A 17,525-nucleotide genomic window follows, 5' to 3' on the forward strand; every position below is an offset into this window, starting at 1 on the left:
GATAAGTGTGCTTGTTGTCTCCCTCCTTGCATTACCTCTCAAGCAAAAATCCATTTTTTTTTTCTCTTTTTGTTTCACACTCTATTTTCCTTTCCCTATAGGGAGAACCCTTGGACCAAAGTCATCAAATTTTTTGTAGCGTTGTCTATTTATAAGACCTATTTTTCCTATTCCTACTTGCACAAGGAATACATTACTTCTTTAACAAAGAATAAACTTTTCTTCCACACCAAGAAATAGTATTTCCTTTCACACCGAAGAAATAACCCAAATTAATATTTTCTTCTTCAACTAAGAAACCTAACTAACATTCCAAGTCACAATTAGAATTTGAGCCAATTTCTCAACAATGTTATTAGGGCCAAGGATGGAGCCAGACTTCGAACCTAGGGGGTAAGCCTAATGTAAGCTTATCGAACTTTATCATATCCATTAACATCACAATCTCATATTTGCAAATGCAATCCAAGATCACACTACAATATATAAACTAATACCAATTTTATTGTTGGTGATTTTTCAAGATTTTTGTAAAGTTGTGATTTCCAACCATATTGTGTTGGCTTTAATTCTGTGCCAAATTTGATTGTATTTTTCTTCAATCATTTTCCCTTTATGTATATGGGTTTATTTGTAAGGGATGGGTGTGAGAAATCGGTGAATAATCAAGGTTCAAGAGTTGAATCAGTGGATTTCATGACTGGCTCACGAGCAACTCGCGAGAAGCAATCCACGAAAATGCCACGTGTGAAGCACATGATTGGAAGATGAAGAGTTGTGCCAGGCTGTCGTTTTTGCGACTATTTTGCGAAAAGGGCCAACCCGTGAAGGACTTGCAGAAGTCTCTATTTGGCAAAAAGTTGTGTTTAGCTTTACATTTTCTTTACCCACACTATATATACCCTCATTACCCACAAATTGTAATGAGTGCTTTTCAGAGAGAAAACCCTAGAAAATACACTTGAGAGTTAGAGATTGTTATACCCATAATCATTGACACATTTCCTTGTAGTTTTCCTTAATTCCTACCTATCCATCTCTAAATCCTTGAGAGATTGCTAGTCCAAACACTTACCACACCCATTCTGAGTGTAAAGTGAGATTTTGCTGCTGCTATGAAGTATTGGAAGAAGCCATTTATTGGCAGATGCAATCAAGCTAAATTGTAGGATCCGGAAAGTTACAGAGGACAAGGCTCCGAGAAGTCAGTTGGTAGTAGGAGCTTGAAAGGCTCAAGTACATGGGATAGACTAGGCTTGGAGAGTCTTTTGTTATTTATATACTCCAACTTTATTCTCTAGTGGATCGATTTAGACTTGGAGGGTTGCGGAGAGGTTTTTCACCGAATTCTTCAGTTCCTTCTTCGATAACACGTCTCGATGTTATCTTGTATTTGCATCTCTTTTCCCTACTCTTTAAGCTTTCATTTTATTGTTGATGATGAATGAATATGGCTTAGGGTAGAGTTATCGGTTCATTGCACTTATTTACTCTTGTTCAGCACTTAATCTTAGTTAGAGTAAAAGCAATCTAGCCGTAATTTTTAATTGGGGTTTTGAACAAGCTCTTGAATTTTAGCACAAATCCAAGTTTTCAATTTTAATTTAGGATTTTTAAAAATTAGGACATCAACACTAGAGGTTAGCAACACTAAATCATCATTATTAACTTATGAATTATTCATATCTTTTCATTGAATAATGCTAGGGACACCCAAATCCACAACATCCCCAATGAAATTAATCCCAAACAAAAACCCAAATAAACATGCCCACGAAACATAAAAATTTAATGTTAACAATTTATTGCAACAATCAAGTCACAACAATATTTAACAATTCATTATAAAACATGAAATACGCAACTTTTCTATTTTTTTTTTACTTCTTATTAGGGTTTGTTTGGATACTGCTTATTACTGAAAACTGAAAACACCGTAGCAAAATAATTTTTAAATATGTGAATAGTGTTGTGGGACCCATTTTTAATGAAAATTTTTCTGAAAAAAGAGGTTTGTGAGTCTCGTGAACAGTGCATGGGACCTAGGTTTGGACACAAAGCTATCCAAACGCACACTTAAGGTCTGTTTGGATATCACTTATTGCTGAAAATTGAAAATTGAAAATTGAAAACATTGTAGTAAAATAATTTTTAAATGTGTGAATAGTACTATGAGACTCAATTTTAAAATTGTTCTTGTGAAAAAAAGTACTTACGGGTCTCGTAAACAGTGCATGAGACCCAAAAAAAAAACGTTGGACGCTGGACGTGGACGTAGTCTCCACTACAATACTACCCAGTACTCTAGTCTTCTAACAAAAGCCACACGTTTGTTTTCATTAAAAACTTTTTCTTTCATGTTTTGATCTAAATATTAGAGGCCACACCTTTATACTTGAATATTAAGAAATATCATTTACTACCAGTACCACTACTAGTTCTATACCTTGTCACCACTACAAGTAGAGAGAGAAGCAAGAGCTGGGAGATGGAGACTAGGTTTCAAAAAATTAAAAAAATGGGCAAAGCAACCAGAGTCAGCTTCCTCACACAACACAACATAGAGAGAGACAGCAAGAGAGAGAGGGTTGCGGTTTGTTTTTCTGGTTTTAAAGTTTTGTCTAAAGGTTTTTCATATTATTCTTGGGGCAATTGGGCAAAAGGGGAGGTCAGTCAAATTTTTTTTGGTGTTTCATGGGGTAATTTGTAAATATTTTGGAGGGGGTAGGCTAATTGTATACATTTTGGGGTCAAATATTAAACTTGTGTGTATATATAAATATATATATATATATATATATATATTTATATGAATAAATCAAATTATAAAGCTACCATTCAAATTCAATCTTAGCAGGTAGTTGAAGTACACATGTTAGGTGTGGCAACATAGCTCCATCCCTGACAAAGCTACCATTCAAATTCAATCTTAGCTTAATTAGGTAGTTGAACAAATACATCAATCGAATTTGATCCTCCTTCTTCCGGTTGAAATGTTTCATACATGCTGTGAGTCTTGAAATACCTGTCTCTCTATTTTTTTTTTATTTTTTTTATTTTTATAGGTATATACGTGTGAATGTGTTGTGCTGTACCCGCATCTATGTGCCTATATAATTAACATGGTATTTTTTGGGTAGCAATGCAACACGCCAACACCATCCTTTTTATCCATCATAAGTTGCTCTAACTATATTCAAATCATAACCAAACATGTCAATGACCCAAAGTTCACCGGATCATGGACATGTTGCTGTTTTAGCATTCCCATTTGGCTGCCATCCTTGGCCTCTCCTTAACCTCACTTGCAAATTAGCATGGGCAACCCCACACGTACGTTTTTCATTCTTCAACACTTCCAAATCCAACCAAAGGCTCTTTTCAACCTCACAAGTTAACCTGCCAGACAACCTCAAAGCCTATGATGTTGCTGATGGTGTGCCTAATGGCCATGTTTTCACTCCAGGTAACCCCATCGAGGAATTGGAGCTGTTCATTAAGGCTGCACCTGAGAGCTTTAGGAAAGCCATGGATATGACTGTGGCTGAGTTTGGGAGGAACATCAGTTGCTTGTTGACTGATGCTTTCTCGGTGTTTGCTTGTGAGATGGCTCAGAACATGCACGTAAAATGGGTACCTTTTTGGGTTCCCGCACCTTATTGTCTCTCAGCTCACATTTACACTGATATCATCCATAAGACCTACGCTAATGCTTGTGGTAATGGTAATGGTGGTGTAGTGGGAGGCCTAAAGCCCATTGACAAAACCTTGGATGTTATTCCAGGGCTGTCTACAATGCGCTTTTGTGACCTATCCGATGAAGTACTCCAAGGTGACTCAAATTCATCACTTTTTTCACAAACACTATACAGAATGAGTAAGGTACTTCCACAAGCAAGTGCTATTGTTATGAACTCGTTTCAAGAAATAAACTCTACCATCATCACCAATGATCTCAAGTCCAAGTTTCAAGATGTGTTCTACGTGGGTTTTCTCACCTTAACACTTCCACCTCCACCTCTACCACCATCACATTCAGATACCACAGGTTGCCTTCCTTGGTTGGACAAGCAAAAACCAACTTCGGTAGCATATATTAGCTTTGGAACTGTGGCGGCCGTGCCACCTAACGAGTTTGTAGCTTTAGCTGAGGCACTGGAAGCGAGTGGTGTTCCTTTTCTTTGGTCTCTTAGGGACAATTTCAAGCAAATTCTACCGAATGGGTTTGTTCAAAGGACAAGCTTGCAAGGAAAAATAGTTCCGTGGGCACCACAGAGTCATGTCTTGGCACATAGTGCAGTAGGTGTGTATGTCACTCACTGTGGATATAACTCTGTGTTTGAGAGTATTGTTGGAGAGGTACCGATGATTTGTAGGCCAATCTTGGGTGATAACATGATGAATGGAAGGATGGTTGAGGCCGTTTGGGGGATAGGGGTGAGAGTTGAGGGTGTAGTGTTTACAAAGAATGGAATGCTCAAAAGCTTGGAACTCGTTCTGCAACATGAACAAGGAAGGAGGATGAGGGAGAAGATTAAAGAGCTTAAAGAGGTAGTAGTGAAGGCTGCTGGATCAAATGGGATTGCTTCCAAGGATTTCAAAACTTTGGTGGAGGTAATCTCTAAATAAGACATAAATCATAAAATAATTAGGAGAGGTGCTATTTGTTATTCTTGGTATTTGGATTGTCTGTTTAATTAGAGCCAAAGTTTATATCTCTATTGCTGTGGTTTTTCATTATCTGTCTTGTGGAATGCTTTTTTAATTTTTTTTAAAAAGTGAATTGAAGTGTAACATGGAAAATAAATAGCAAAGCTATGTATAACTGAATGGAGTGTGCTTTTTTTTTTTTTTTTTTTTTTTTTTTTTTTTTTTTTTTTTTTTTCTCTCAAAAAATTCTTGTGCTTTTATTATTTACGAGAAATTACATTTTGCCCACTTGTGGTTTACTTTAAAAACAGTTTGCCTACCTGCAGTTTAAAAATTGACACTTTACTCACTTGATTAAACTCCGTTTGTCTTCTGTTACCACCTCAGATCAGGTGGATAAAGTGCCAATTTTTATCATATCATCTCTTTGATGGAGCAATTTTTTATTTTGTTTATTTTGTTTTGTTTTGTTTTGGTTTTTTTTTTTTTTGCCGTAGACTTTTGAGTTAGTACTTGTTTGGTGTAAAAATGTTAAATTTGAACTGTGTTTATGTAGCTGTTGCAATTTCAATAACAATTTCTTTGTTTCGGATGGCAAATTGTAAAATTGTCTATGTTTCTTTTCTCTCAATTACTTTACCTAACCATATCATTATGCATTTCGAAGGGTTTTGCGATGTGTTCAATTCTACACTTTGTGACCCTTTGAAAAGAAGATCTAAAAGTTAGGTTTTAATTTTTTACAAAACCTAACTTTTAGATCTTCTTTTCCTTTGATTTTTTTTTAAAATTTTTTTTATTCTTTTTATGTTTTGAGGGGAGAGAGACAGGTAGCAAACATACAAGTTTACTCTTACTTTTAATCGAGGTGAGTAACGGGAGACAAACAAAGCTTATCTCAGATGAGTAAAGTGCCAAGTTTTAAATCATAGGTAGGCAAAGTGTTTTTCGGAGAAACTACAGGTGGGCAAAGTATAATTTCTCCTATTTTTTAATTAAAAAGTTATACACTTATACCATGCATCTAGAGGTGGATGACTGTTGAGAAAACAATCAATTTTTCTTTTGCCCTGTATTTTTTGTTTTATTTTTTCTTAAAAAAAAAAAACTAAAAAATCATATGTCATGTCATTAAAGCTAGGCCACATAATATTCCGGTTAATGTTCATTTTTTTTTTTATATAAAAAAATTCATAAACTTTGTATTTTGAGAAAATATATTATGTATCAACTACATGTCGCCTCTCTCTTACGGTTTTCCTTATACTCTGGCCTCATTTTTTGTTTTTTAAAATCTTTTTTCTTAAAAGTAAATAGACAATACTTCTTTTTCCCTAGTTAAAAGGCATCTCTTGCCAGGAAATTCTACCATGTATTGTTTACATGTAGCCTTCCTCTCACAGCAGGTGGCTGGGTGTCAATAAGACTCACTTGCTATTGTGAGAGGAAGGCTACATGTAGCAGTGGATACATGACACACTTTCTCATCTTGCAGCGACCATGAGATATGAGATTATATGGGGCCACAAAGCTACCATATATTCACCTATCAAAAAAAAAAAAAAAAAAAACACAAAGCTTAGGGATGGAGCCAGAGCCAAAGGTTTGGGGGCAAAGTTTCGAATTAAAAAAAAAATAAAAAAAACAAATTGCAACTTCAAGAATAATTTATTTTGGGGGTCAATTTAATATTTTATCATCTATTTGGGTCAACAATTCAAATTTAATTGTTGAGATTGGGTATGTTTTTAAGACCACGTTCCTTGGCCTCATGTTTTGTAATAGTCTCTCGCCACATTAGCCAGGCATTTTAAAGCCCAATTGACACTTGGTTTTTTCTTTTGAATGCTATTGACACCTAGTTTGACAAATTCTAACCACTTTACAATCTCTTTAATACCATTATTTGACTTTTGTAAAGATAATAAACATCACTGATAATGTTACAAACAACTAACATTAATTCCTCCACTGTGGTCATCAATGGATTCAATGAATATCAAAATAGTGAAAGAATAAAAATCAAGCATAGGAGTAGCCTTTGTGCAGAGCAGAGGAGTAGCCTATGTGTGGGGATGGGAGGATTTTCGTCTAATATTTTGGTCATTAAGAGAGGGAATTTAGGCTAATTTTGGTATTAAGAATCCAAAAGGCCTAGCATGAGAACTTGATTTGGGTTAAAATTTAAAAGCTTGTTTTAAATTCTTTTTATTTCATTTTGTATCATTCAATTGCTTTGTTACTTCTATATATAAGGAGAGCTATACTTTTCCTATTCATTCAATGTGAAATTTCTTTCTCTCATCTTCATCTCCGAGTTTAGCTTCTGATAGGAGATGGCAAACAACACATGCATGGTGGGGCGTTTGTTGGTCCTAAATAGAATTATCACCAATATATTATCAACCCAAATAGCAATTACACACAAAAATACAAATATTTATATTGAAAAACCTTTCTCCTTGAAGGGAAAAATTATGGGACAAACTCCAAATCAATTTCAAAATTATCAAATTAATTACAATATCTCTTGTATATGTCTCACGATTAAAGAAAAATATCTTTTTTTTTTCTATGGTTCAAATACACTCTCTTTGTGTCTCACGGTTAAAGAAAAACATTTGCTCTCACAAACACTAGTTATTTGTCTAGAAGGCGGCAACACTTTACTCCCTCCTCTCTGGCTTTCTTTTATTCTTTTTTCTCTTTTCCAAGTAACTCTCGTTGGCTATCTTCTCGAAGGTGGTAGCACTTTGTTATCTCCTCTATAGCTTTATTCTCTTCGTCTTTATCTTTTCACGTTGCTCTCCTTGGCTAACTTCTAGAAGGCGACAACCATTTTCTCTCTCCTCTCTAGCATTATTCTCATCTTTTTTCTTCACTATTCAACATCAAACAAAGCCTCACAAATTCTCCTTGATACGTGTGCTTGTTATCTCCCTCCTTGCATTACCTCCCAAGCAAAAATTCATGTTTTTCTCTTTTTGTTTCACGCTCTATGTTCCCTCTCTCGATAGGGAGAACCTTTGGACCAAAGTCATCAAATTTTTTGTATCACTGTCTATTTATAAGACTTATTTTCCTATTCCTTCTTGCACAAGGAATACCTTACTTCTTTAACAAAGTATAAACTTTTCTTCCACACCAAGAAATAGTCTTTCCTTACACACTAAAGAAATAACCCAAATTAATGTTTCCTTCTTCAACTAAGAAACCTCACTAACATTCCAAGTCACAATTATAATTTGAGCCAATTTCTCAACAATGTTATTAGGGCCAAGGATGGAGCCAGACTTCGAACCTAGGGGCCAAGCTTAGTGTAAGCTTATCGAATTTCATCATGCTCATTAACATCATAGCATCATATTTGCAAATGCAATCCAAGATCACACTACAATATGTAAACTAATACCAATTTTATTGTTGGTGATTTTTCAAGATTTTTGTAAAGTTGTGATTTCCAACTATATTGTGTTGGCTTTAACTCCGTGCAAAATTTAATTGTATTTTTCTTCAATCATTTTCCCTGTATGTATATGGGTTTATTTGTAAGGGATGAGTGTGAGAGATTGGTTAAGAATCAAGTTTCAAGAGTTGAATCAGTGGATTTCACGACTGGTTCGCGAGTAACTCGCGAGAAGCAATTAGCGAAAATGCCATGTGTGGAGCACATGAGTGGAAGACGAAGAGTTGTGCTAGGCTGTCATTTTTGCGACTGTTTCGCAAGAAGGGCCAACTTGCGAAGGACTCGCGAAAGTCTCTATTTGGCAAAAAGTTGTGTTTTGCTTTACCTTTTCTTTACCCACATTATATATACCCTAATTACCCATGAATTGTAATGAGTGCTTTTTAGAGAGAAAACCCTAGAAAATATACTTGAGAGTTAGAGATTGTTATACCCACAATTATCTACACATTTCCTTGTAGTTTTCCTCAATTCCTACCTCTCTATCTCTAAATCCTTGAGAGGCTGCTAGCCTAAACACTTACCACATCTATTCTGAGTATAAAGTGAGATTTTGCTGCTACTAGGAAGCATTGGAAGGAGCCATTCATTGGTGGATGCAATCGGACTGAATTGCGGGATATGGAAAGTTAGAGAAGACAAGGCTCTAAGAAGTTAGTTGGTAGCAGGAGCTTGAAGAGTTCAAGTACATGGGGTAGACTAGGCTTGGAGGGTTTTTTGTTATTCGTGTACTCCAACTTTATTCTCTAGTATATTGATTTTGACTTGGAGGGTCGAGGAGAAGTTTTTCGCGGAGTTCTTCAGTTTCCTCTTTAATAACACGTCTCGGTGTTATTTTGTATTTGCAATTTAGCCATAATTTTTAATTGGGGGTCTGAACAAGCTCTTGTATTTTAGCACAAATCCGAGCTTTCAATTTTATTTTAGGATTTTTAAAAATTAGGACATCAACACTAGAGGTTAGCAATACTAAATCATCATTATTAACTTATGAATTATTCATATCTTTTCGTTGAATAATGCTAGGGACACCCAAATCCACAACATCCCCAATGAAATTAATCCCAAACAAAAACCCAAATAAAGATGCCCACGAAACATAAAAATTTAATGTTAACAATTTATTGAAACGATAAAGTCACAAAAATATTTAACAATTCATTATAAAACATGAAATACACAACTTTTCTATTGTCCTAAGACCACAAAAGTCAAATAAACATCCAATTTCAATTTTTTTTTCTCTTCTTATTAGTCTCCACTACAACACTACCCAGTACTCTAGTCCTCTAACAATAGCCACACGTTTGTTTTCATTAAAAACTTTTTCTTTCAGGTTTTGATCTAAATATTAGAGGCCACACCTTTATACTTGAATATTGAGAAATATCAGTCACTACCAGTAGCACTACTAGTTCTATACCTTGTCACTGCATACAAGTAGAGAGAGAAGCAAGAGCTGGGAGATGGAGGTCAGTCAATTTTTTTTTTTTTTTTTTTTTGGTGTTTCATGGGGTACTTTGTAAATATTTTGGAGGGGTAGGCTAAGTGTATATATTTTGGGGTCAAATATTAAACTTGTGTCTATATATATATATATGCATAAGTCAAATTTCAAAAAAAGTTGGGGGAATTGCACCCAATGCCAAAGCATAGCTGCGTCCTTGATTTAGGGCGAGGGGACCATGGCCCCCCTAGTCATAACATAGCTCCATCCCTGACAATGCTACCATTTAAATTCAATCTTAGCTTAGGTAGTTGAAGTACACGTGTTAGGTGTGGCAACATAGCTCCATTCCTGACAAAACAAAGCTACCATTCAAATTCAATCTTGGCTTAGGTAGTTGAACAAACACATGAATCGAATTTGATCCTTCTTCTTCCAGTTGAAATGACCCAAACATGTCAATGACCCAAAGTTCACCGGATCATGCACATGTTGCTGTTTTAGCATTCCCATTTGGCTGCCATCCTTGGCCTCTCCTTAACCTCACTTGCAAATTAGCACGGGCAACCCCACACATACCTTTTTCACTCTTCAACACTTAAATCCAACCAAAGGCTCTTTTCAACCTCACAAGTTAACCTGCCAGACAACCTCAAAGCCTATGATGTTGCTGATGGTTTGCCTAATGGCCATGTTTTCACTCCAGGCAACCCCATCGAGGAATTGGTGCTGTTCATTAAGGCTGCACCTGAGAGCTTTGGGAAAGCCATGGACATGACTGTGGTTGAGTTTGGGAGGAACATCAGTTGCTTGTTGACTGATGCTTTCTCGGTGTTTGCTTGTGAGATGGCTCAGAACATGAACGTAAAATGGGTGCCTTTTTGAGTTCCCGCACCTAATTGTCTCTCAGCTCACATTTACACTGATATCATCCGTAAGACCTACGCTAATGCTTGTGGTAATGGTAATGGTGGTGTAGTGGGAGGCCTAAAGCCCATTGACAAAACCTTGGATGTTATTCCAGGGCTGTCTACAATGCGCTTTTGTGACCTATCCGATGAAGTACTCCAAGGTGACTCAAATTCATCACTTTTTTCACAAACACTATACAGAATGAGTAAGGTACTTCCACAAGCAAGTGCTATTGTTATGAACTCGTTTCAAGAAATAAACTCTACCATCATCGCCAATGATCTCAAGTCCAAGTTTCAAGATGTGTTCTACGTGGGTTTTCTCACCTTTAACACTTCCACCTCCACCTCTACCACCATCACATTTAGATACCACAGGTTGCCTTTATTAAAAGTGCAAGTAATATCTCACAGCAGAGGTGCACAAAGGTGGCTAGTAGTGCAGCAGCTACTGATGTGAGATGCACCAGTCAAGCCACGAAGGCAGCAGCCGTTGATAAGGAGTGCACTGCTCAGAGCACAAGGATTGCATCAAATGGCTTGATGAGCACAGAAGTGTTAGAAATGCTTGAAGCCGTGCCAGATCCCGAGCTCTTCATCCAATAACATTGAAGAAGTTAGTTCCACAAATTTAGGAGTCTTTTGCTCTTGGATTGCCATGTGTACAGATTCTGGAAGGTCCAAATAACAGAATTTGGCGCCAATTGTAGGGCGGTTATATTTTTTTGTGTATATAAAACAGAGTACAGTTATGTATTATTTCATTCATTCCATTTCTTGTAATTTTCTTCTCCATCAATGAAATTCTCTCAATTCTATTTAGATTCTCTAGTTTTTACATGGTATCAGAGTGACTAGCATAGTTAATACTGATTTCCTAGTCTCGTTTTTGACTCCAAAAGATTCTTGCTTACCAAATAGAAATTCCTTTGAGAAAATTCTTGAATTCTGATTCACAAAGACTTGATTCATCTGTGTTGATACTGTATCTTGAAGAATCTTTTGTTTTTCTTTTCCAATTTGATTAGAAGTTTCATACAAGCTCGTGGATAGCATCAATGGCTTCTGGAGAAGGAAGTGACTTTGTTCTTGTGTACAATCAATCCACACAGCAAATCCCTCAGTCCAACACAGAGACCAATTCTCCCAATCAATTTTTCCTTAGTGCCAGTGAGAATCCAGGGAATATCTTAGTCACTCAACCACTTTTGGGAATGAGAAACTATCAATCTTGGTCTAGGGCTATGGTTCTAGCATTAACTGCCAAGAAAAAGATAGGATTCGTGAATGGCAAGATTGCAAAGCCTGAAGATGATTTTCCTCTATACGAAGATTGGGAAAGCTATAACACAATGGTGCTTTCTTGGTTGATCAACTCTATGCATCTTAATGTGTCAAGCAGCATCATGTATTGTGAGACTGCAAGGGAGATGTGGCTTGAGTTGCAGCGTATGTTTTCACAGGGAAATGGACCAAAGATTTATAATCTTCAACAGGAAATCTCACAAATAACTCAGAGTTAGTTGTCAGTGACTGAGTATTACTCTAAGTTCAAGAAGCTTTGGGATCAACTGCTTCATTATGAGCCATTGCCAACTTGTACTTGTGGGGCAATGAAGATTCTAAGCATTGCTCATGAAAAGTCCTATGTAATGAGGTTTTTAATGGGGCTCAATGAGAATTTTGAGACTGTGAGGAGTCATATACTCATGCTTGAGCCATTTCCATCAATGAGCAAGGTGTGTGCTTTGGTTCTCCAAGAAGAATCTCAAAAACGCATTGGTCATGGTTCTACCTTCACACCTAAACCTGATTCAGTGGCAATGTATGCCAACACCAGAGAGAATTATGGAGGTAAAGGTGGCCCTAAGAAGGAGAGGCCTTTGTGCACCCATTGCAACATGCTTGGACACACTATGGACAAGTGTTACAAGTTGCATGGATATCCACCAGGTTACAAGCAAAAAGGCAAGCCAAATTCCATTGCTAATCAAGTTTCATATCCTCAAGGCCAAGGCCTTCCAATGCATTTGCTCAATGTCCTATTTCTGAGGCACAGTGTGAGCAATTGCTTGCTCTTTTCAATACTAGTACTGATCAAGGTGCTAATCACCATGTTGCAACTGTGAGTACAAGTGGTGCTGTCTGTAACATGCTTCCTAGAGCTCCTGGTGTACCTGCTGCAACTGGTGTGCCTTCCTCATCCATTTCACCTTCAGACAGTGCCAATTGCTCTTTTGTTGACACTATGTCAGGTACAAATTCATTGTTCCCTTTCACTCCTTCTTTAAGGCATTCCATTTTTTCTACCAAAGTAGTTGATAGAGAGGCCTTTCATGCCACTGATTGGGTCATAGACACAGGGGCTACTGATCATATGGTGCATTCCATTACATGTTTTACTACTATTACTGCTACTTTAAATACATTTGTTAATCTACCCAATGGAGAAGTAGCTTCAGTCACTTATGTTGGCATTGTGAAAATCTCAGAACATCTTACCCTTCATAATGTTCTATGTGTTCATCCTTTAGCTTCAATCTTATTTTTGTCAGTTAGCTAGCCAAGTCCACTGTTTGTTGCCTTATTTTCTTTGGAAACCTATGCTTTATCTAGGACCTTGCTTATTGGAGCACACTTGGTCTGGTTAGAGAATGCAATGGACTTTACTTGTTGGACAAGGGCAGCATCTCTACATCTTCTATTGCAGCTTCTATTTCAGCTTCTGTACATAGTTCATAGCTTCATATCTAGCACTCCAGATTGGGTCATCTGTCCAATGCCAAATTGGCTCCAATAAAACCAAAAGATGTACCTTGTTTCACTTCTATTGAGAATTTCAATTGTGACATTTGTCCACTTGCTAAACAAAAACGTTTACCTTTCCATAAAAGTTCTCATTTCTCTAATTCTTGCTTTGAATTGATCCATTGTGACATGTGGGGACCTTTCTCAATTCCTACTATTGATCATTGCAAGTATTTTTTAACCATTGTTGATGATTACTCTAGGTGCACTTGGGTGTATTTGTTAAAGCATAAATCCCAAACACAATCTATTTTAGAACAATTTTGCACTATGTTGGAAACCCAATTCTCTAAGAAAATTAAAACTTTAAGATCAGATAATGGTATTGAATTCTTCATGAAAGATTTCTTTGCCAAGAAAGACATCTTGCATTATTTAAGTTGTGTTGAAACCCCACAACAAAATGCTATTGTTGAGAGGAAACATCAACACATCTTGAATGTGGCAAGAGCTCTCATGTTTCAATCTCATTTACCTTTGCATTTGTGGGGCCATGCTATTCTTGCTGTTGTTTATTTGATCAACATAATCTCCTCATTTGCTTTATCAAATAAAATTCCTTTTGAAGTGTTATTTGGTCATCCACCTAGTTATGCACATTTAAAGGTGTTTGGTTGCTTATGCTTTGCTTCTACACTTTCTTCTCACAGATCCAAGTTTGCACCTAGGGTTGTTAGATGTGTTTTCTTGGGAAATCTTTTTGGGGGTTAAAGGATATAAAGTCCTTGATTTAGCTACTAATAAGGTGTTCCTCTCTAGAGATGTGGTTTTTCATGAACATTCCTTTCCTTTTGCTTTTGTTTCAACTAATTTTGCAGATCCTTTTATTCCTACTGCTGTTGAGGCTTCCTGTCCTGCTGATGTTGATGGGTTTGTTGCTCCCATTAGCATACCTGATCTTGTTGCCTTAGATTTTGATGTTGTTCCTTCTCCTTCTACTATTGTTCAACCTATTCCTAGTGCTTTACCTTCTAATGCTACTTCTTCTAGTCCTATTCAGGTGCCTAATTTTGATCAGGTGCCTAATTCTAATGCTATACCAGTTGTTTCAGTTCCTCCAGTACCTTTTAGGAAGTCAACTAGAGACATCAGACCTCTTGCCTACTTCCAGGACCATGCTTGTACTGTTGTTGCAGTTGGTGCTCCTTATGATCTTGCTTAGTGTCTTACCTATTCCCATTTGGAACCTTGCTATCACTCTTATTTGCTGGCAGTCAATTCTAGTCCCAAAGAACCTCATAGCTTTTCCCAAGCAGTTCAGGACCCACTTTGGAGGGTTGCCATGGACAAAGAAATCCAAGCCCTTGAGATGAATCATACATGGGATGTGACTAGTTTACCTCCTGGTAAGTCTCCCATTGGCTGCAAATGGGTCTACAAAGTGAAGCTTAATCCTGATGGTAGTGTTGAGAGGTTTAAAGCTAGGCTGGTTGCCAAGGGTTATACCCAAAGGGAAGGACTTAATTTCCTTGAAACCTTTTCTCCTGTTGCTAAAACAGTTTTAGTGAGGGTCTTGCTTGCTTTTGCTGCTGCCAGGCAGTGGCCTTTACACCAATTGGACATCAATAATGATTTTTTGCATGGAGATTTAGATGAAGAGGTCTATATGTCATTGTCACTTGGTTTTCACAGTAAGGGGGAGTGTGTTTCAGCCTCTTCTACTGCTCCTAGGGTGTGTAAATTGGTTAAGTCACTTTATGGCTTGAGATAGGCTTTAAGGCAGTGGTACACTAAGCTGTTAGCAACTATAAAGAAGCTTGGTTTTGTTCAATCTCAAGCTGATCACTTCTTATTTGTGCACAACAAAGGGTCTTTGTTCACTGCTTTATTGGTTTATGTTGATGATATGGTAATCACTGGCAATGATCATGCTTGTGTTGCCTCTCTCAAGTCTGTTTTAGATCAGAAGTTTGGTATTAAGGATTTGGGATCACTCAAGTATTTCTTGGGTTTAGAAATTGCAAGAAACAAGAGTGGAATTAGCCTATCTCAAAGGAAGTATGCTTTGGAAGTTCTTGAGGAAACTGGTATGTCAGGGTGTAAACCAGTCCAAACTTCAATGGAACAACAACTCAAGTTGTCTAAAGACAGTGGAGACTTGCTTACCAAAGCAGCCACTAGGATTCTATAGTACATTAAAGGAACACTTGGTCAAGGTGTTTTCTTCCCTAGCAACTTTGACCTACACCTAAAAGCATACTATGATGCAGATTGGGCAGGATGCCCAGATGCAAGGAAGTCTTTAATAGGTTATTATGTGTTTCTTGGTGATGCATTAGTGTCTTGGAGGTCTAAGAAGCAAAGCATAGTGTCTAGGTCCAGTGCAGAGGAAGAGTGTAGGGCTATGGCCACTACTACCTGTGAATTAACTTGGATTCTGCATTTATTACAAGATTTACATGTCAAACATGATAAGCTTGCATTGATGTACTATGATAACTAGGCAGCACATATAGCTGCAAACCCAATATTCCATGAGAGGTCAAAACATATAGAAGCAGATTGCCATGTTGTGAGAAACAAGATTCTTAATGGTGCACTTAAAACCTTCTATGTATCAACCAAGGATCAGTTGGCAGAAGTGTTCACCAAAGCGTTAGGAGTGGAAAGTTTTTTAAGACTGATCAGAAGGCTAGGTGTGATCAATATTTTTGCTTCTACAGTGGCTTATCCTCATATAGGTTTGGAAGAGCAAAAGGCAAGAGCTGTGCTCTTGAGGGGGAGTATTAAAAGTGCAAGTAATATCTCACAGCAGAGGTGCACAAAGGTGGCTAGTAGTGCAGCAGCTACTGATGTGAGATGCACTAGTCAAGCCACGAAGGCAGCAGCTGTTGATAAGGAGTGCACTGCTCAGAGCACAAGGATTGCATCAAATGGCTTGATGAGCACAGAAGTGTTAGAAATGCTTGAAGTCATGCCAGATCACAAGCTCTTCATCCAATAACATTGAAGAAGTTAGTTCCACAAATTCAGTTTTGCTCTTGGATTGCCACATGTACAGATTCTGGAAGGTCCAAATAACAGAATTTGGCGCCAATTGTAGGGCGGTTATATTTTTCTATGTATATAAAACATAGTACAATTATGTATTATTTTATTCATTCAATTTCTTGTAATTTTCTTCTCCATCAATGAAATTCTCTCAATTCTATTTAGATTCTCTAGTTTTTACGGCCTTCCTTGGTTGGACAAGCAAAAACCAACTTCGGTAGCATATATTAGCTTTGGAATTGTGGTGGCCATGCCACCTAATGAGTTTGTAGCTTTAGATGAGGCATTGGAAGCGAGTGGTGTTCCTTTTCTTCAGTCTCTTAAGGACAATTTCAAGAAAATTCTACCGAATGGGTTTGTTCAATGGACAAGCTTGCAAGGAAAAATAGTTCCATGGGCACCACAGAGTCATGTCTTGGCACATAGTACAGTAGGTGTGTATGTCACTCACTGTGGATATAACTTTGTGTTTGAGAGTATTGTTGGAGAGGTGCCGATGATTTGTAGGCCAATCTTGGGTGATAACATGATGAATGGAAGGATGGTTGAGGCTGTGTGGGGGATTGGGGTGAGAGTTGAGGGTGGAGTGTTCACAAAGAATGGAATGCTCAAAAGCTTGGAACTCGTTCTGCAACATGAACAAGGAAGGAGGATGAGGGAGAAGAGTAAAGAGCTTAAAGAGGTAGTAGTGAAGGCTGTTGGATCAAATGGGATTGATTCCAAGGATTTCAAAACTTTGGTGGAGGTAATCTCTAAATAAGACATAAATCATAAAATAATTAAGAGAGGTGCTATTTGTTATTCTTGGTATTTGCTATTTGGATTGTTTATTTAATTAGAGCCAAAGTTTATATCTCTATTGCTGTGGTTTTCCATTATCTGTTTTGTGGAATGCTTTTTTAATTTTTTTTTAAGTGAATTGAAGTGTGTAACATGGAAAATAAATTTGTCGAGCAGTAAAGCTATGTATAACTGAATGGAGTATGCCTTTTTTTTTTCTTTTTTAAAAAATTCTTGTGCTTTTATTTTTTACGGGAAATTACATTTTGCTCACTTGTAGTTTGTCTTAAGAACACTTTGTCTACCTGTAGTTTAAAAATTGACACTTTATTCACCTGAGGTAAACTCTGTTTGTCTTTTATTACCAGCCTCAGGTGGGTAAAGTGCCAATTTTTATCATATAATCTCTTTGATGGAGCAATTTTTTGTTTTGTTTTGGGTTTTTGTTTTTGTTTTTTGTTTTTTGTTTTTT

General features: G+C 37.1%; 1 protein-coding gene across 1 annotated transcript; it reads left to right on the top strand.

The window, feature by feature from the left end:
• The first annotated feature begins 3,045 nt into the window (after positions 1-3,045).
• LOC126720604 (anthocyanidin 3-O-glucosyltransferase 7-like) lies at positions 3,046-17,087 on the top strand. Its single transcript, XM_050423204.1, has 2 exons — positions 3,046-4,614; positions 17,019-17,087. The coding sequence occupies exons 1-2, from the start codon at positions 3,214-3,216 to the stop codon at positions 17,031-17,033; spliced, it is 1,416 nt and encodes a 471-aa protein (XP_050279161.1). The 5' UTR covers positions 3,046-3,213; the 3' UTR covers positions 17,034-17,087.
• Positions 17,088-17,525: the final 438 nt, after the last annotated feature.

Source organism: Quercus robur, chromosome 4 (assembly GCF_932294415.1).
Source record: "Quercus robur chromosome 4, dhQueRobu3.1, whole genome shotgun sequence".
Lineage (NCBI taxonomy): Eukaryota > Viridiplantae > Streptophyta > Magnoliopsida > Fagales > Fagaceae > Quercus > Quercus robur.

What these genes read in the sequence shown, in the direction of transcription:
- LOC126720604 (XM_050423204.1), top strand. Translation starts at nt 3,214, where the DNA reads ATGTCAATGACCCAAAGTTCACCGGATCATGGACATGTTGCTGTTTTA.